Source organism: Silurus aristotelis (assembly GCF_946808225.1).
Source record: "Silurus aristotelis genome assembly, chromosome: 22".
Taxonomy (NCBI): Eukaryota; Metazoa; Chordata; class Actinopteri; order Siluriformes; family Siluridae; genus Silurus; species Silurus aristotelis.
The window spans coordinates 15,111,381-15,131,793 of NC_139595.1; the positions used below are offsets into that span (position 1 = coordinate 15,111,381).

Here is a 20,413-nt window from a genome sequence, read left to right on the forward strand (position 1 = left end):
AACTTTAACAATATTCAACAACGTGTTATTATTTTTATTTTTTTTACATCATGCTTTAAAATTGTAAAATAAGTTCCGTCCTTTAGATGGCGCCATTGAGAGAGTTAAATCTTTCAGTGAGGTAGCTTTTAAGTCTCCGAGCGCCATCTAGTGGTAAAATGCGGAAATCACAGCCTCTACATGATACCGTTGTTAATTTGTCGCCTAAAATAGCCGTAAATGATGGAGAAAATGTTATTTTATTATAAAATATTTTATATCTACACTGACTTCTGGTGGGTTCTTCTTCCAAATTATGTTTATAAATTTGTAAAATGTGATTTCATGATTTTCTCACTTAAACTGTTGGTATTTAAATGACCACATTTAAACCCTAGAGTTACTACATTACAATTTTGATCCAAGAGGGGAAAAGGGTGGGTTTTTTTATGCTATTTAATTGTAATTTAGTATTTTAAGTAACAAATTTGAAAATGTTTACCTTTTTTAGTAATCTATTACTTGTCTATTACTTAGTCTCTCTTACTATTCTTTTTTTGTGCAAATATCAAAAGTGAGGGTTTTTTTGTCTATCAAAAGTCATTTTAAATTATTTAACTGTATTCTGACAAATCTTTAACAATAATCAATAATTCAATAATCAAAAATCAATAATCCACTCAGATTCCCCACTTTATAAGGAACACCTGTGGTTTCTGAAATATCGGGGGTGGAGAGGGTGCCAGGCACATGTGCCACACGGCCGCCAGGCGGCGGCAAATTACCACTTTTAAATTATTTATTAATAATACTGTATTAAAGTGATTTAGTTCGCTTGTGTGGAAACTCTGCGGTGTTAAGTTGGTTTGTTGGGAACTGCACCATCACCGATTGCAAGACCCTTCAGAGGATCGCGAGGATGCCGAGAAGCTCATCAGAGTAACTCTCCCCTCTATCACAGACATCCACACCACATGCTGCATCCGCAAAGCCAACAGCATTGTGGATGACCACACACACTCTTCAACCTCCTACCATCAGGAAAGAGGTTCGGAAGCATTTCGGGCCTCACATTCAGACTGTGGCCCCTCAGGCCATCAGGCTCCTCAACACACAGAACTAAACTGTACCAAACTCACACACACTCACTCACTGTGTGTTACTGAGATGCTACAAATCTGAACTCAAACACACTCAATACTCATTTCAGTTCACACATTCATATATTGTCTTATTATAACTGTTTACATGCTGTTTTGTGCATCTACTCAATTGCTGCTGTTGCTGTTTTGCACATTGTGTTTTTTTTATATACAAGTACACTCTTGTTTTCAGTTCTCTTTTTGCACATTGTACAGCAGGTTTACTGGTCGGCGTTATTTTGTGTTTTGTCTATCTGTCATACACTGTCTTGTGTTGTCTGGTTGCACATGATGCACTTTATGTGGCGAGGACACATACTTTAGTCCTTAGCGCTGTGTCCTGTATGTAGCTCAATGTTGTGTGATGTAGTTTTGTTTTTGTTTTATGTAGCTCCAGGGTTCTGGAGAAACGTTTCATTTCCCTGTGTACTGCATCAGCTATATATGGTTGAAATGACAATTAAAGCTACTCGACTTGACTTGATGTGGAGGACAGGCTTGTATGAAGATGGATGATCTGCTCTGGCGACCCCTAATGGGAGCAAGAAGAAGAAGAAATTAATATAATCTCGACAATAATATCAGTGGTCACGACCCGGACACCATTAAAGACAGGAAATATTATGTGGCCCTCGAAAACAAATTTTGGGACCCCTGCTCCAATGCAACTAGTGATGAGTCATTCATGAATGAATCGTACATTTTGAACGAGTCTTTAACATGACGCAAAAGAGCAAGTGATCTCATAGAGTGATTCGCATGAGTTTAGCATCGCAAAATATCTGCAGGTCCTTTTTTTTTTCACATGACTGCCATATTTGCTATGAAGTGCATTACACAGGAAACACAAGTAGTTCATCTCATGAGTCAGAGTCGTTCGTTCTTTTATCACGTGACTCCAAAGGATGCTACCCAATGCAATAGATCAGGGTTTTTTTGGTCCGAATCTTGACATTATTGTCACGTGACAAAATAACTAGCAATACGAACCAGAGGATGAGAGGTGAAGCTACTCATTCTGTTTATCATAATTTGTCTTTAGCCGCATTGTCATATTTTCATTATTGTAACTATAGACAGAGTTAATGTATGTTGATGACATGTTATAGGATCTGCTTATTGAAAATCAAAGGAATGAAATGAAATAAATGACAAAAAAGATTCAAAGAACCAAGTCACTAAAAGCTACTGAGAAAATGAATTGTTGTTGAACACATCATCCGAGCCACTATGTGGCGCTGTGAACACGTGTGTGAAAGTTTGCAACAAATCGCCTGCTTCGCTACCGGAAGACTTGTGTGCGGCTCAGCCGGCGTGACTTTCAGCCTGACACCTCTTACTGCACCGCACCGGGGATTTCATAGGTTCTGACTCCCAAAATACACCCGAACTGAGTGTTAAAATGCGGTTACTAAAAGCAGGTCTCACTTTAAAACGTCTCAATCTACAGAATCCAGCTAATGGGAAGGTGAAGCAGGTATGTGTTTAATCTACAGGGGAATTTTAAAGCCCAGAGCTCTGTTTTCCTCACTAACATGTTCCTAAATCAGTCAAGATTTGCATTTAGTGTTCTTAGTAAGCCTGTATATTTAGTATGATGCTGTTTTACTCCCTATTTTTTTTTATCTATTATATATTTTATTACATTTTTTAATTCATTTAAATGAATATTATGGAGAAACATCACATTCCTACAGTAAATCCCAGGTACAGCAGGCACCCTCAGACTTCTGGTGTATGATGGCCATGAGCTGCTATGTACAGTACAAGACTATTATGGATAAAGAGCAATAGATGTCTTTGTCCAAATGTCAGATTTCCTTGAAATATATCTGCTTCAATCCACCAAGCTCTTGTTAAAGCTTAGATGCAGAATTAAAGGACATTAACCAATAAGCATGTCATATGTTTGTATGTATACATATATACACACACAAATAAATGCAATATTCACCGAAAAGCATCTCTGTTTGGCATTGTGTTGTAGGTGGTGATGAACATTTGCAGGCCATGTTCATCTGGAATTACTCCAAACGAACGCATCCGCAACATTGGCATCTCTGCACACATTGACTCCGGCAAGACGACCCTAACGGAGCGCGTGCTCTATTACACTGGTAGAATAACGGAGATGCACGAGGTAAGAACCGTATCAACTTGTACTGTCTTTGACCTGTTTTCATGAGATATTTATTAATAATAACAGTTATTTTAAAAAGAAAAGGAAAAAAGGCTTCAAATACAGCAATCTTGATCATTTGTCATGCCTCAGGTAAGGGGCAAAGATGGAGTCGGTGCTGTTATGGACTCTATGGAGCTGGAGAGGCAGCGAGGGATCACCATCCAATCTGCAGCCACGTACACAATGTGGAAGGAGCACAACATCAACATCATCGACACACCAGGTAGAGACCATCCAGAATGTGAAATGATGCAATTATGGCTAAGTGGCAGATCTATTCATTGTATTACATGGTTTCAAATGGTTCTCATTTGTTTCTTCCTGCAGGCCATGTCGACTTTACCATCGAGGTGGAGAGGGCGCTGCGGGTTCTGGATGGGGCTGTGCTGGTCCTGTGTGCTGTCGGGGGAGTGCAGTGTCAGACCATGACTGTCAACAGGCAGATGAAGCGCTACAATGTGCCCTTCCTCACCTTCATCAACAAGCTGGACCGCATGGGTGCAAACCCTTATCGAGCACTGAAGCAGCTCAGGTGAGAATCAATTGACTTTAGCGATTCGAAGGTCCGAAGAAGGTATATGTTTTAAAATCCAACACAAGTTTGATCATCCAGGAGATGAAAATGAGACACTATATGCCTCGGAGGCTGTTAACCGATGATTGATGGAATGACGAGATGGATAAGAGTATACAGTTTCATATTTGATCAAACTCTGAGGCATGTAGATAAACCAGTACATAACAGTACATTAAACAGTGTGTAAAAAGTAAAAGTGCTCCCTTTTAAACTTTCACTAAAAAAAAGGTTTTGCCTTCAAATGTATTTATGATTTATTTAATGATTTATTATAACTATAATGTTCCTATTATCATTTTAGTCACTAAACTCTTTGCTTAATCAACTCAGTTGATGTGAAAAGACTCTGTTACTCTCAGAACACTGATCTATGACTAGTGATTGAAATTTATTAAAATAATCATGAGCCCAAAACTACTTTTCAAAGAAATCGCACAAATAAGGTCGTGGGTGTTGTGGCGAGTTAGAGTCAGGAGTCAGGAGTCTCTTCCATCCTTTTTTCCTCTCAAAATGTTCTGCTTGCTGTTGAACTGATGCTGAACTGTATGTTCGTGCTAAATAGATACCACCAAGCGTCAATCAAAACAAGTTTAAAAACAGCGCGTGTGCTTCACCCTGATTGGTGGATTGCTGCGTGTTTGACCAGTTAAGATTTTTAACCACTTAAATACAAAGGAACGACTGATTTTGCAAAAATGTAGTTGAGTTAAAAAGATATTAATATAATATATTAATTATGAAAAATATTTGACTTTGAAATGTAGTGAAGTTAAAATAAAAATCTCCGCAAATGGAAATACTTCAGCAAAGTGCCGACATGCAAAAAAGCTACTTAAATACAGTACGAACTAATTACATTTGGTCCACCACTGGTAATTATCTTTGTAGGAATTTACTACTAGTAGGCTGTTAATTTGGAATAAACACACGCTTTTAATGCTGAAAGTGCTGAATATGTTTTCATTCCCTTTCAGAACCAAGCTGAATTGTAACGCAGCATTTGTCAACATCCCCATCGGGCTAGAAGGAGACCTAAAAGGAATCATTGATCTCATTGAGGAACGCAGCATCTATTTCGAAGGTCCTTGTGGGTAAGGGTGCCATGTTAAATTAAATATTTGTATCGGTGACCCATGAATTGTAAGCTACAAGCTGAACTTTTTTATGAATTGGCTGAAGTTGTGGTGGCTCCTGTATCCTGGAACAAATCAACTCTACATCTCTTTCCTGAATGTCTATTTCCTGCTCTTAGCCAGAACATTCGCTTTGATGAGATCCCAGCCGAGATGAGGGCGGAGGCGGCCGAGCGCAGGCAAGAGCTGGTGGAGTGTGTAGCGAATGCTGACGAAACACTGGGAGAGCTCTTTCTGGAAGAGAGACTTCCTACTGTTGGTGACCTTAAGGTTTGTGCGTTGCTTCTTATTGATTTCCTTTCCGTTTTAAAGCCAAAAGTCACAGCTATTACTATGGATAGTTCACACACCGGCTACCCCATGGTCCAAAGTCTGATTACTTCAACTGATAATAAGAGGTCGACAAATATGGGTTTTTTCTCGAGCTGATGCTGATATTTTTATTATTTGTATTATTAGCCAATAAAACACATGGATCGATTAATCGACACGCTCGTTGCTATTCTTGCTCTTCCGGTTTTCTGTTTGGTTGCCGAATCCAGACTACTGCCACCTACTGGTATTGGAAAATTATGTTCTCTCATGCAAAAGCAAAAAAAACGTACACGCACAATTTGGTGTTCGATGCGCCTTCCTTACAATCGGCCCAAAACAGCTGATTCCGATTAATTACAAAAAAAAACAATTGGCCCGATTAATCTAAATTTTATTAGAGGCTTTAACACGTTAAAACACAAACTACATTGTCAGAGGGAAAACAAGTTTAATGAAAAGTTATGATCAATGATGTAATGAAAATTCGACGATTGTATTAATATTGTAATTGATTTATCTTCAGTTGTAATGATACTGTGATGTTGGCATGTATTTGTTGTATTTCTGTCTTTGGTTTAGAATCAGGTCCTGCAGTGACAGTAATAATACTTCTACTACTACTATCCATAACTTCGTCACACTGTAGTCATTATGGTGTGTGTGTTTTTTTTCAGGCGGCTGTGCGCAGAGCCACTATCCAGCGCGTCTTCTCTCCGGTTCTGGTAGGTAGCGCTTTAAAAAACAAAGGTGTTCAGCCCCTGCTGGACGCTGTGCTTGATTACCTGCCAAACCCCAGCGAGGTCAACAACTACGCCATCCTCAATGACGAGTGAGTCCACCTCAGTGTTTCTCAAAATAGTCTGAATTAGGAATGATCTTTTAAAGAACCTGTGAGGGGAAGGGGTGAGGGGGTATTTTGCTCTATGTAGTACCATTCTAAATCAAACTAATGCTTAATTCATGTATATCCATACAGGGAATCGAGTAAAAACTCGAAAATCCTCATGGATTCAACCAGAGATGCTACGAAATCTTTTGTGGGTTTGGCCTTTAAACTAGAGGTAAGAGCTTGTGAATGCTGAGTGTGCACATCGACTGAGAATTTTGTGCTGTTGATTATTCGAACTTGTAAGCAGAATCACACATTGAATGGATAAAGACTTTCTTAATAGATGTTACACTTGTAGTTTTCTGCTTACTTTTCCCATGTCTTGATGTGTGTGTGTGTGTGGTAATAGGCTGGGCGTTTTGGCCAGCTGACCTATGTGCGTGTATATCAGGGCTGTCTGAAGAAGGGCGAGTACATTTACAACACGCGCACAGCCAAGAGGGTGCGTGTGCAGAGGCTGGTGCACCTCCATGCAGACCAGATGGAGGTGAGAATGTGTGTTTATAGATGATATTCTGTACTGATCCTGGGCTCATGTTAATATATATTACATAAAAGCTGACACCCTATATAAAAAAATGTGTCGAATTTAATATCATGAACTTCCCTGCAGGCAATCAACTAAAGCTGTGTGCATATAAACTGATGTGTTTTAGTTTATAGATTATTTCTAATCACTGCATACACTATACAGACAATTGACACTTTTGCAACATCCACATTTAGTTCTCCATTTGCTCTTCTAGGACGGTCCGCTCTTCAGGGAAAGATGTTCCACAAGATTTTAGAAGGTGGTTATGGATATTTGTAGTCATTCAGTCACAAGGGTTTTTATTCAATTCAAATACTGATGTAGGTGACGTGAGGAGGCCTGGGGTGCAGTCAACGTTATAATTTATCTCAAAGGTGTTCATTTGGGTTGAGGTCAGAGCTCTATATCAGGTCGCTCAAGATTTTTTACTCCACCCCATATGAACCATATCTTCATGGTGCACAGGGGCATTGCCATGCTCGAACAGGTTTCAATCTGTAGTTCAGGTGAAGGGAAAATTGAATGCTACCGCATTTAACGACTTCCGTTACAACTGTGTGCCTCCAACATTGTGGTAACAGTTTGGGAAAGAACCACATATTGCTGGAAGATCTACTTGTATATACAGTGTTGTGTGTCCCATAATCATGCTTTTTTTTAAACTGGGTTTTAATACAGAAATTTGATGGTGTTTTTTTTTTCTTCTAAGGATATAGATGAAGTGTATTCGGGGGATATCTGCGCCCTGTTTGGGATTGACTGCGCCAGTGGAGACAGCTTTACATCTCGAACAAGCGCCAACCTCTCGATGGTACAATAAATCAAATATTGCTCTTTTACCAGGTGATATTGTATTATTGTGCAAACGTCCTAAAATATATTAAGATAAATATAATTTGGAATGGAAACGAATATACCGCAGTTGTATAAATATTCAGGTTTGCTTGTGTGGCTAAAAGATTTACTATTATCAGCAACAACATTATCCGACAATTAATCAGCTTATAGTGAACTCGAGCCTTTCTTTATTGCATGCTAAATGTTTTCATATGCTACCTACCACAGGAGTCCATCCATATCCCTGAGCCAGTCATTTCGATGGCTATAAAACCAGTCAATAAGGTAAGTGCTCCATTTTTATATATATATATATATATATATATATATATATATATATATATATATATATATATATATATATATATATATATATATATATTTGCCACTGACACATACATAAAAATAAAACATTCTGCACGTATCCACTCATCCAATATGTCCTCTGGTCTATTTAGAATGACACAGACAAGTTCTCCAAAGGCATTAACCGCTTCACTAGAGAGGACCCCACTTTCAGGGTTCATTTTGACACCGAGAGCAAGGAAACAATCATCTCAGGAATGGGAGAGTTGCATCTGGAGATCTATTCCCAGGTATTGCATTATATCCACTAAAGAAGCCATTATTATTTCTTTATAAGAAATACGATTTTATTATATAAAGGACTAAATGCATTTAGAATTTTCTAGCCATTTCTGTTTCATAATGACTTACTTGAAACCTGTAAGGAATACTTGCTCCTCTTTATGCCAGGGGCTTGGTGTTTTTAGGACAAGTAGCTTCAATCCACAAAAAAAGAATTGGGTTTTAATGATCAGATTCATGTTACATTCGTTTGTGTTTTCACATTAGATAGAATTGGATTTCCCGGGGACACGGTTGATTAGTTTAAAAACACAAAATATACAGCAGCATGCTAAAAAGCAGTTCAAAATTATTTTTTTTTGGTCACTAATGGACCACTGGATTTCAAAGCTAAATAAATTTGCTCTGTTGTATGGACAAGGCAATGAATAGGTTTTGATTTGTGTTGTAGAGAATGGAAAGGGAGTATAACTGTCCATGCGTGATGGGGAAACCTAAAGTGGCCTTTAGGGAGACAGTGACCAGCCCTGTGCCGTAAGTACCACACCGTTTAATGCACTATTTCTTGTTAAATGAAGCCTAAAGGTGAGTAGAATTAGCAGCTGGGGTGAGTTTAAGTTTGTAGGTTGAACTCTTACCACGTTTTGATTACATTTCTTTTCCATAAGAATGACTTCTATACACGCTACCTTAATACATATGCTTTAGCAACGGGGTGGTTATTATTGGCAAAGTGTAAACACATTTTAACATTTTCTATAAATATATGCAAGCTAAGATTACTACCCAATGAGGCAGATGTTCTACAACAAATTACGAACCTGCACGTGATTGCACACACGTTCCAGCACCAGGCACAGGTGTAGATCAAACATAGACTTCCAAATACATCCATTCCAGAAATCTTGTGTCTCTAACTCCATGGTTCTTAAACTTTTTCTGCCATTCCCCACTTTAGAGGGAGAAAGATTCAAGCCCCCTCTGTCTTTTATTACCCCAAAAAATAGTAATAAAGAAAAGTGTCTAATGTATTGAAATATCAAGTTATGAATCAAATCGCATCAAGATCCAAAATAGAGAAAGTAAAAATTTTGTTATCACTTTGCCTTCCTGTCAGTTTGCAATCTGTGCGAAAAAAAAGAAGAGCAAATGCATTTTACAAGAATGATGAGTAAGTCAAAAACAAAAAAGAGCACATCAATATGTGAGTCTTATCACTGAATAAGTGGCTTTTTGGTTGATTTGGTCCTATTATCTACCTTGTTTTTGTCTGCTTGCACTGAATTGCCTGGGTTTTTTTTTTTTGTGGTCAATGTCACCAATTCATATGTTAAAGTGTGTTTATTGGTCTACTGCAGTTAATTTGCCGAAAGAAAAACTTTATTTTTACACAATAGTTCCACTTTTTCCTCCTGCTACCCTTTTAATTTACTTGCAGTAATTACCTAGTTGTTTATTTGTGTTTTTTTTTGAGTGTATGAACTTTATTTTAAAATATTGATGGAAATGAAAATTAATGAACACAAAAAACTGCTGTTAATTGTGCCCCACCTGCCATATCTTTATTCCCCACTAGAGGGCCGCTCCCCACACTTTAAGAACCATTGCTCTAACTTGTAAAAGTTTTTTTATTTAAAAATGAATACTTTAGTGAAAATAGCTAATGATTTTAAGACTAGTTGTCTATTGGTCACTATATTTCACATTACTTGATCAAAAATGCAAGCTCTAAACACAATAGCTACAAAGTTAGGGATCGAAATGAACAACCTCGTGACCTCAAGCTCACTTGGAAGATATTTTCGTTAACGTGACCGCATTTTCTACACAAGCCTAGATAAGTGACACAGTAAATTTCTTTAATTGCGCGTCTGCCTGCTATAAGTGGTTGTTCCCCGAAAGGTTACCACAAAGTCGAAAGCACACAATTGCGTAGGATATCTTCAGAGGACAATGTCCATGTGCACAGAGCAAGCTTCTTGAGCATATGTTTTACATGGGTATCAACACACACATTTCCTACTTGTTTCTTTATTATGATTTAGTGTAATGTTTACTATATTAAATATCAAGAGTAGTAGTTGAAGTAGCCTATATATTTATTGAATTAAGGCATTAATACAGTTAATATAGTTGTTGATAGATTTTGGCAGTCATTTCATGAAGCAACTTTACAGTAATGTTTTTCATAATGAGTGTGTAAATGACTGGATTTAAGTATACTGTTTGGAAATTTTACATTGAGATGCTAATTCGGGGGGGAAGATGTTACATTCAAAGTTTCGGGGTTTGAGTTGCAACGGCATCGTGGCAGCAGTTCACTCTTGAGCACTTTTACACTCTTTTCTGGAGACCAGGTGATTAGCAGCTTCCAACGAATAATCTCCTAGAACAACGATATCATGCACACGGTTAAGTCCTGCTCAGCTGAAGAACAGCATTTGCCTTTCTGAGTCGTTTAATAAGTGACTATAGTGCAAATGGCAATTACAGTTGAATTGTATCAATATGAAAGATCATTTATCATTAATTATTTGGGTATTTGTTGTTACCTGGGAAACCAAATCGTGAAGGAGAATCTCGTACTCAAAGTTTAGCTGGTCTTCTGCACTTTTCTGAAATGTTTATCATGCAAAAAAAAAAAAAAAAAAGGATGTTATTGATTACTTTAATATTTTAATATATTCAGGACCATGTAAGCCAACAATCTTCTCACCAGTTGATTGAGTTTGGACACTTGAGCCATGTTGTACCGTGTGTTCTCATTGGACTCATTAAGCATGATAAAGCTGGCAGCCAACCATCCCAAGTGCCAGAAAGGGATCATATCAGGCTCCATGTTCCCGTAGCTGTCTGTCAAGGATGATAAACGTAGCTTGGTAAACCTTTTCCTATAGTGCTGAAGGTACTACAGAGACACTTATGGGTGATGCTAGAAACAATGCAGACTGTTGCAATGAATAAAATCATCACAATTGTCCTGATTTGATATAATTATAAACGTAAATGCCATTTGGTAAATTATCACCTCGGAATTGAGTAGAAATCTTTCCCAAAACCTTTAAAATATCCCTGATAAGAATCCCAAGCACATCATCATCTGCAGTTCTGACAGTTCTTGTTTTGGATTTGCCCCTCTGTGGTTTTAGAACTATGACTCCTGGTCTTGAACATTGCAGAGATGTATGCGTACCTGGTATGTAGTCTGCAGTTACAGTATTGCTATTGTCACTATATTGCTGGTAGAACGCCTGCTCCTTATCCGACGTGTTGAGACGAGGTAGACCATCACAGGAGCACTGAACCTGAGGTTGCTGCTGAGTCTCCCCTCTGGGGTAGAGCACCTCTCCCGAGCAACGACCCTCTGAACTCTGGAGCATATCGTGCTTCAGTTATTTTTCAGTTGCACATAGTCAAAAATAGCATCAGCTAGTAATCATTGATCAAATATACCATAGTTTTCAGGTACCAGTCTAATAATAAAATAATACTCCAAGAGGAGATGGTTAGGTCTTGTTCGGATTTGAAGGTAGTGCTAATACAGCGCTTTTCTACAATGCAAGTTGGAATAATTGTCTTGCCAGGTGTTTTTTAACGAAGCTCTTTGTACATTCAATGACTTGTGGCACCGTGTTCATTCTATATACACGGTCTCATCATCAGGTAGCAAAGATTCCAAAAGGAAGTTGGTCAAAGGTGAATCCTATCAGCCTATACACACACACACACACACACACACTATCTCACACCCCAGCAGATTCAAACACAACCACTAAAGCTATAAAAGCGAACAAAACTGAACTCACCTCACCGACTATGTCCTTTACAGAAAACTCAAGGATGTACTTCATCCCCAATTCCCCCATGTCCTGTCAGTGAGAGATAAGTACACGTTACCCATACACAAAATAATGGTTACTTGATGTACACTTCATGTGAAAGCATGAAGAAATTGATTTCTAAATCTTTACCTCTGCTGTTGCCTTGTGAACTTGGGTCACCACATACAGCCTGAATGGTGAGCCATGGATGGTGTTGATGTAGTGTTGGACGGCCTGGCCTGCCCGCGTCGCTTCATAAAATTTAGGATTCAGTTCCCTTGACTTCATGTTTAGCCCGTCCTGATCCTGATCCTGAGCCACAATGTCCTGAGAAGTAAGAAAACCACAAGAGAATGGGTGTGGTTGCTATGCTTTTGGACTTTGGCACTGGTCTGTCAGATCATGTTGCTATTGAATAAAGACTAAGTAAACAAAAAGAGATTTCAGTTGTGCTTATACACCCTGAGAGTCTTAAATCTGTTTAGTCGTGCTAGAGTTACTGATGCACCGGTTTGGAATGTCCTTCCTACTTCCTGTCTTTGCGAAGTTGTCTTTGTCCCACCTTCTCTTAAAGGGACAGTGTGCTTTGTTTCAGAGATGCACAAATCCTTTGTTTTGTACTGATTGCAGTGTCTATTATATTCATAATAGTATTGCGTATGAAATTTAAATAAATGCTGTTTTATATCGCATTTGATCAGATTGACTTGACTACTATGACTACATGGAGTTTACTTTTATCAGAATGGAGGGAAACATCTGTGCTGTTTTGATTTTCTAGGTTTGATTTCACTCACAAGAAGCAGTCGGGGGGGTCTGGGCAGTACGGTAAAGTGGTGGGAGTACTGGAACCTTTGGATGCAGAGAATTACACCAAAGTTGAATTCGAAGACCAGACCGTCGGCACCAACGTACCCAAACAGTTTGTACCTGCTGTTGAGAAGGCAAGTCTCTTCATTTGTTATTTACACTATATGGACAAAAGTATTGGGACACCTGACTTTTTCTAGCCATATCGGCTTCTTCCCCAAACGGTCACCACAAAGTTGGAGGCACATTGGCGCTATAGGATGTTTTTTTTCCCTTTACTTGAACCGCATGATGAAAGTGATATCCATAAAGATACTGTATGGTTTACATGGGGTAAAGATCAGGAGGCCTACTACAGAGCACTGACCTCAACCAAGGCCACCTCACCTTATATTAGTACTTGAATTCCACAAACAGCACATGGATGAGCACAAATTTCCACTAGCACACTCTAAAATCTAGTGGAACCTCTTCCCAGAAGAAAGGAGGTTATTATAACTGCAAATAGGGACTAAATGTTGTATGGGATTTTTTAAAAAGGACATACAACTGAAAAGGTTGGTTGTCCACAAACTTTTGTCTATATAGTGTGTGATTTTTTCTGTATATAGTAATCCAGATGTTTGAGTTTGAACCAGGAAACACTCAGCTTGTATCTGTGTTAATGAACAGTGTACAAAATCCTACTGAAGCTGAAATAGGATAAACTTAAAGTCTGTCACTGATCAAAATGACATATTGTGTGAAACACCCAGGACTTCAAATACACCCTGTATGTGACATTTGGAGTAGGTAGGAGCATTGTGGCTCTCTGGAGACATCTTGTAGTACACTTTATAGTACCTCAAGTGCGCTTCAATATACTGTACAAAAGGGAAAGGATTAGGCGTTATTGATCACCAGCTCCAATTAGAATTACAAGCACGCCTCTCTAATCCCTCTTGAAGTTTCCAAAGGATAGAAAGAACCCAAGAATTCTGACCAAATCCTTGTCCCTAATCTCAACTCTTTGTTCCCACAGCCTTTGTGTACAACCTTTCTACTCTTCCCCTTGCTCTTACTCATCCCCTCTAACTTTTTCCTTTCTTTTCTTTTCCCTGTAGGGTTTCAAGGAGGCATGCGAGAAGGGGCCTTTGACAGGGCATAAGGTATCTGGTGTGCGATTCGTATTGGACGACGGAGCGAATCACATGGTCGACTCCAACGAGATCTCATTTATCCGAGCAGGAGAGGGCGCTATGAAACAGGGTAAGCATTTAGTTCCAGCCTGCACCCTTTTATGCCAGCAAGCTTCTAGAAGCAATCAACTGACTAATGAAGGACTTCACAAGAGACAAGTGAACAGGCAGTGTTTGTCTTTTTTTTTTTGTATGCTGTAAACCATATTTAAAATCAGAATTTGCAACAGTCAGAACATATGGTTCATAAGGAATGGGAGGTGGGGGTCCTTTTGCAAAGACATAAATATTGTGCAAGAGCTACATGGGTAGGATTGCAATTTAATAGAGTAGGTAGAGATTGAAACCATGAAGCTGTTCAACAAGATCCCAGTGAGAGGAGAACAATAATATTTAATAATAATATTCAATATTTTCATGCATTTTTGATGTTTCTGCACATTGATGCACATGTTCTTCAAACAGCAATGGAAAAAGCTAATGTGGTGATTCTCGAGCCAATCATGTCTGTGGAAATCGTGGCACCCAACGAATTCCAGGGAACCATCATCGCCGGGGTCAACCGACGCCATGGCGTCATCACCGGCCAAGACGGTTCTGAGGGCTACTTCACCCTGTATGCTGACGTAAGTACATCTTCAATGAAATCTCCCCACACTTTGGTTAAATGCAATATTGTTGAAATGTGTTTACAAATATTGACTTGAGGTAAATGTGTTTTTATAATGCAAGTATTTCTGTTAAAATATTTTTGTTAGAACTGAATAGCCTACGTATTTAGATTGGACTATACTGCCTTGATCCCTAACCTTCCTGTCGGCATGTCTTTTCCAGATTCCGCTCAACGACATGTTTGGTTATTCTACCGAGTTGCGTTCTTGCACCGAGGTACTTTTTTATATATATATATATATATATATATATATATATATATATATATGTGTAATTTTACATTTATTCAAACCCTACTTTTAAGCTAAACAATGCATTTCATGGTCACTGCACAGCATAGCTTTATGATAAGCCTGTGAGATACTGATTCTTATAATCAGAGATTTTTTTTTTGTCATGTGCACATTTTAAGTTACACGATTTTACACAGCTGGTTAGTGTTGAAGTATAATTTCTGGGCATCTATTCATCACTTCTATTTCTTCCACAGGGGAAAGGAGAGTACACTATGGAGTACAGCAGATATCAACCTTGTCTGCCTCCTGTTCAAGAGGACCTTGTTAATAAGTACCTGGAGGCAACAGGACAGTTGCCTGCAAAGAAGGGCAAATGGAAGAATTAAGCAAATATTCACACACAGTTTCCCTCTCATTAGTTGGTCAATTATGTAATTTATAAATATACAATTTTAATTTGTACATACTCCACAGAGCCGTGATTTTATGCACATGGTGTGGACTCGGAGGATGGCTTTGAGGGTGTATGCTGGATTGTTTTGTACTGTGTACAACATGGAGTATAATAATAATAAAAATTAACTGTGTGTCTGTGCACTTTGATAACATTTATGATTAAACTAGATTTTGTGGCCCTGTTTTTTTTTTTTTTTTTTTCTCCCGGTTATAGAATGGCATACATGTGCATTTAACTATTCAGCTCATAGACACAAACACTCATAAAGCAACACTTACCTTAGTCACTGATATACTGTTAGGAAACGATGGCATGCAGCTTGAAGGACAGTCCATCTCAACTTGTGAGCCTGAGCCTGGAATCCTGGTCATTGGATTGCTGTAAATCGCTGGACAGTCCCAAGTCAGTGAGAAGAGAACCAGACGTACCAAGCAGAACCAATTCATGTTCAATAAAAAAGAAGGCAGGTTTAGGAAAGCTCTGAAGGATAAAGTGCGCAACAACAAAATATATATATTTATAAGGAAAATCTCGTAAGATCTGTTTTTGAAGTGAAATGGGGAGCTACACCAGAATGTTCACAAAGCCAGGCAAGATTAAGTTCTCAAGAGTGCTCTCTTGTATGCTCTCATTCCTTCACTTGGAATCTGTCCTTGCCCTTAAAAAGAAAAAAAAAATTCCTCCCACGTTCTGCAAACAGCTGAACAAACTTTAAAGTTGAGAGGAGGGGGAAATGTAGCTGATTGGCTGAATGTAAGTCAATTGCAGAGATCTGATTTATATAATAATTTGGGTCAAGAATGTTTTTCCTGGTCTATAAAACTTTTATACAGTATTATAAATGTATATGCAAGACACTATTTTTTCAGATAACTGGCTGCTTAAGCTCACTAGCATTGTATTAATGAATTGGTTATGTTAATTGTGAAAATAATGCCTGCACATGTTCAATCGGTTGGTTTTATTTACCATACTGATAATCATCTCTACATATGTGTGTGAAGTAGGGAGAGGAAGGCAAATGCAGCTGTGGTCAACCTGGGTTTTGTTTACATGTTCTAATCTGGAATGTTCTGCAGTGATTGCATGCAGGGAGAAAACTGGTTCACAAAACAACAGCTGAATGTTATTAGAAATTCATGAACTCTTCTAACTCTGTCCTTTAAAAAAAAACACAAGTCCTGAAATGTCACATTGATATACGTAATTATTTAGAACCCTTTGTAACGACACTGAAAATTTAGTTCCGGTGCGTCCTTTTTTTTTGGATAGATTTCGAGATGTTTCTGCACCTGACCTGTGGCAAATTCAGTGGGCATGATTTGAAAAGGAAAACAATTGTCTGAAAATGCAAGCCATGAGGTTAATGGAACTGCTTGCAGAGTTCTGAAACAGGATTGTGTTTAATGTGTTTTTTGCTTTGTTGATAGGTTGTATGGGGTGTTGTCTGATAGATATTCCCATTTTTTCACAGTTTGTGTCAGCCTTATGCTAAAATGCTTGAATATATATCTTTTTTAATTTTTAATTTTTTTATTTTATTTTTGAAATATGGCTGACATTATGGACTCTGACAGAACCAGTTGCCATAATTCACTTCTAAATTGATCCTCCTTAGTTATCACTCTTACTTTATGAAGTTCTTTACCTGGGCTAGTGTGTGCTAGTTTGAGGGTTTAAGGTAAGAATATTCAATTGACTAATAACATTTTAATCAATGTGAGTCTAAAGTAATGCTAGTTTATTCATAGTTATATCCTGAATTTTCTCCAAGATTAGTGCATAAATCACATTAAAATGAGATCCTGGGGGAAAAAAATTCATGAGCAAAATAAATGGGCTCTTTTGACTGACACCTCAGCGATGGGGTTTTGGAGAAGTCGCAAACCTGCAGCATCTTGAACCTGATTTACTGCCAACCTGCTGATTAATGTAATCATGAAATATGATCTCCAGGAAAAGGCTGTACACCAGGCCGGAAATTAATGAGCTTCACCCTCATTTACAATGCCTGCCTGGGCCACAGGAGAAGAAAACCTGTTTGTTGAGTGCAGATTAATTTTTCTGACAGATTACCAGGCCTGAGTGAATTATTTGCGATTTCTAAATGACATCTGTGGTAATTACAACGTCCTGGTGGCTGCAGTTCTCCCAGGCCTTGAATAACTATTTCACTCAGACTCACTAATGTGGTTAAGTGTGAACACAGGTTAGGAGGATTGTAGGAAATTTTTTTTTTTTTTTTACCATAACACTATACCCTTTTTTCTAATGGTTTTTTTATTTTGGCTGGCAGGCATTTGGATGTAAAACCATTTTCACATCTCAGAATGTAAGTTGCAGAGTACAGTAGTTCTTGCACCAGATGATGACTACCATTCATTGTACAATAAAAAAAAAGATATGCTGTACAAATACACTAAATGTACACCTACAACGCTGACTAATAAGGTAGGTGTACAGTTAACCAACTGCTGGAAATGAATCAGTCATACCAGCAAAACCCATTTCCACGTAAAGGTATTACTAGAAAGAGTTCCCAATAGTCCTTTTGTGCTAATGAGGTCTGCATAGCAACAGATGGCCAGGTTTTGGGCAATAATTATATAATTGTATGAAACTATATGTGTGTGTGTGTGTGTGTGTGTTTTGTGTGTGTGTGTGTGTGTGTGTGTGTGTGTGTGTGTGTGTGTGTGTGTGTGTGTTTTGTGTGTGTTTTGACACCTAACCAATCACACTGATGCGGTTTGTGCTTGGTAACGATCCCATTATAAATTTCGAATGCCATTTTTTTTTTATCTTATAATACCCTTCACTATTATTGGAAACCTTCCACAATGTTTTGGAGTTGGATTTGTGCTTATTCAGCCATAAAAGCATTAGTGTGAAAGGGCACAGAGGCCTGTGGTGCAGTCTGTGGGGTTGAGGTCAGCCATGACATGTATTTATGAACCTCGATTTTTGTGCACAGTAGCCCTGTTACACTTGGACGGCTTTGGTGAACAATTCTTCCAAAGAGGAAACACAAAACTGTGATTCTAACTTTGTGGCAAAAGCTTAAATATAGGTGTGATGGTCAGATACGAGTCAGATACACATACCTGAAATATATAGTGTATCTACACAGTTATATGGTTTACATGGTAAAATAACCAGGGTAATAGTTTTCTAAATGTTCAACTGAGATATAGCATGTTTTTGTAGATAATTCAATATATCATAATTTGGTTGAACCTGGCATATATGTATTTTTTATTTTTTTTTATCAAAAACCAGTAATAACTTTTTACATTTTTATAGGTTAGCATGTAAACAATATTTTTTTACATTCTAATGATGGTTCTTTAGAACACAGAGTAAGAACACTATCAGGCTAAAATGAGATAATAGAAAATTAAAAAAAGTGCTAATTTAAAAACCGCTGGGAAAAGTAGGTCTTTAGATGTTGTTTGAAGACTGCTAGCGACTTAAATGTTCAGCCATAAAGTAGAAGTTCATTTCACGACCTAGTGCCTTGAAGCATGTCTTCTCTGTATTCTGAGAGCTTGTGGAACCAAGTGAGCAGTGCTAAACTAAGTGCTGTGAGGTAAAGGGGTGCTGATCCACTTTTTGCTTTGTAGGTGAGCATGAGGGTTTAAAATCTGATGCAAGCAGCTACAGTAAGCCATTTTAGGGAGCATGGCAGAGGGGTGGTGTGGAAGAACCTAGGAATGTGGACAACAAGTTGTGTGGCTGCAAAGGCTCAATGTATTTCATAGGCAGGAATGACAAGCGTGAATTGCAATAATCCAGTCTTGGGATCAACATGAGTGTTAGATTGGCAATAAGAGAAAGAAAAGGACAGTTGATTGTCCATGGTTACCTCAAGATTTCTTGCAGTGACCAATGGTAAGATCATGATGTGGAGATTAATCATTACTGATGTTTTTTTGTTTTTTTTTTATCCTAAATTTGTATATTTGTTTTCAGAACATAAATTAAGTAAACTTTAATGCTACTATGTTTTCAGTGAAACAGTTGTAGGACCAGAGCTGCTACTTTCAAGACAACTAGCTAACAAGTAAATATCAAGACAAATCTTCACTGCCAAGATAATGTCAGCTAGTAATATTTAGCTCTTGTAAACACATTCCTTTTAAAGATAACCTCTATGAATTCCAGATGTTGTTTTGTTCATTGTCTTATAAAAAAAATGGATGTATATTAGTAAAATATTCTGGAGAAGTCCATGCTGAAAAGTTTATATTTCTCTTTCTGAAGATAAATAGAAATGTTATATGTAAATTTAATGTAAATCCCACCCACAGACTCACCCTCTCTGGGGTACTTTATTTCTGGAATATGTGTTCTACCGTATATTGTAACTGAAGATCATCAGACCAGGTGGATACTAGCAAAAGTCTTTCATGTCTTTCATAAGTCTCTTTTTTAACTGTAACTCTGTTCACATTGATTTTTTTATTTTTATTTCACAAATAAACTGTAATTGAATGGTAATATACACTTTTTATAATTCAAACATCATGGAAATGCAATGCAAATCTTTATACTTTACAAATATTTACTCTGTCTGTAAAGATTCTCAGTCATCCAGATGCGGTTTTCTGGAAGTTCTATCATGTTAATTGGACTTCTGTCTTCTATGTTCTACAAATTTATGAAATCCTGTCAACTTCCTTCAGACTGAAGAAGCTGCTTGGATGAGTAGTAAGATGGTTTAATCCAACCGGATAGAAGTCCAGTTGACGTGGCCCAACTACCAAATTTAAGACTTAAGTCTTTATGTCTTTATGGTTATTTGGTGGGTAGCGTTGTTGCCTCACAGCTCCATGTTCCTAGTTGGGAAACACAACACAAGAAATTGCCTCTAGTGTTGAATTCCTCTCTCTGAAAATTGTCACAATAGTTTGTACTTGATATTCTTTAAGAGATTGGTGTTTTATTCAGGATGTAATCACCTCTGGTGCCCAGTGGTCCTGAGATTAGCATTATGACCCTACGTACAGTGTGCGACTAAAAGAGTTTAATTAGAGACAGGAATAATAGAATAGTAAATATTATAGGA

General features: G+C 37.9%; 2 protein-coding genes across 2 annotated transcripts; one reads left to right on the forward strand and one right to left on the reverse strand.

The window, feature by feature from the left end:
* Positions 1 to 1,889: 1,889 nt before the first annotated feature.
* On the forward strand, positions 1,890 to 15,469 carry gfm1 (G elongation factor, mitochondrial 1). The gene is made up of 18 exons (XM_083525705.1): positions 1,890 to 2,598; positions 3,109 to 3,261; positions 3,394 to 3,526; positions 3,631 to 3,835; positions 4,855 to 4,971; positions 5,133 to 5,283; positions 6,003 to 6,157; positions 6,305 to 6,389; positions 6,567 to 6,704; positions 7,459 to 7,560; positions 7,815 to 7,871; positions 8,045 to 8,182; positions 8,626 to 8,708; positions 12,777 to 12,939; positions 13,909 to 14,053; positions 14,449 to 14,609; positions 14,818 to 14,871; positions 15,146 to 15,469. Exons 1-18 carry the CDS (start codon positions 2,524 to 2,526, stop codon positions 15,275 to 15,277), a joined length of 2,247 nt encoding a protein of 748 aa, XP_083381831.1. The 5' UTR covers positions 1,890 to 2,523; the 3' UTR covers positions 15,278 to 15,469.
* On the reverse strand, positions 10,256 to 16,016 carry lxn (latexin). The gene is made up of 7 exons (XM_083526086.1): positions 15,627 to 16,016; positions 12,146 to 12,322; positions 11,981 to 12,043; positions 11,368 to 11,545; positions 10,891 to 11,027; positions 10,727 to 10,789; positions 10,256 to 10,560 (listed from the first exon to the last, which is right to left on the reverse strand). The coding sequence occupies exons 1-7, from the start codon at positions 15,792 to 15,794 to the stop codon at positions 10,423 to 10,425; spliced, it is 924 nt and encodes a 307-aa protein (XP_083382212.1). The 5' UTR covers positions 15,795 to 16,016; the 3' UTR covers positions 10,256 to 10,422.
* Positions 16,017 to 20,413: the final 4,397 nt, after the last annotated feature.

Coding starts and splice junctions, on each gene's coding strand:
- gfm1 (XM_083525705.1), top strand. CDS start 2,524: ATGCGGTTACTAAAAGCAGGTCTCACTTTAAAACGTCTCAATCTACAG. Junction 8,183..8,625: donor ATCTGGAGATCTATTCCCAG/GTATTGCATTAT, acceptor TTTGTGTTGTAG/AGAATGGAAAGGGAGTATAA. Junction 8,709..12,776: donor ACAGTGACCAGCCCTGTGCC/GTAAGTACCACA, acceptor TTGATTTTCTAG/GTTTGATTTCACTCACAAGA.
- lxn (XM_083526086.1), bottom strand. CDS start 15,794: ATGAATTGGTTCTGCTTGGTACGTCTGGTTCTCTTCTCACTGACTTGG. Junction 12,044..12,145: donor TTCACAAGGCAACAGCAGAG/GTAAAGATTTAG, acceptor TCTCACTGACAG/GACATGGGGGAATTGGGGAT. Junction 10,790..10,890: donor TGTCCAAACTCAATCAACTG/GTGAGAAGATTG, acceptor TAAACATTTCAG/AAAAGTGCAGAAGACCAGCT.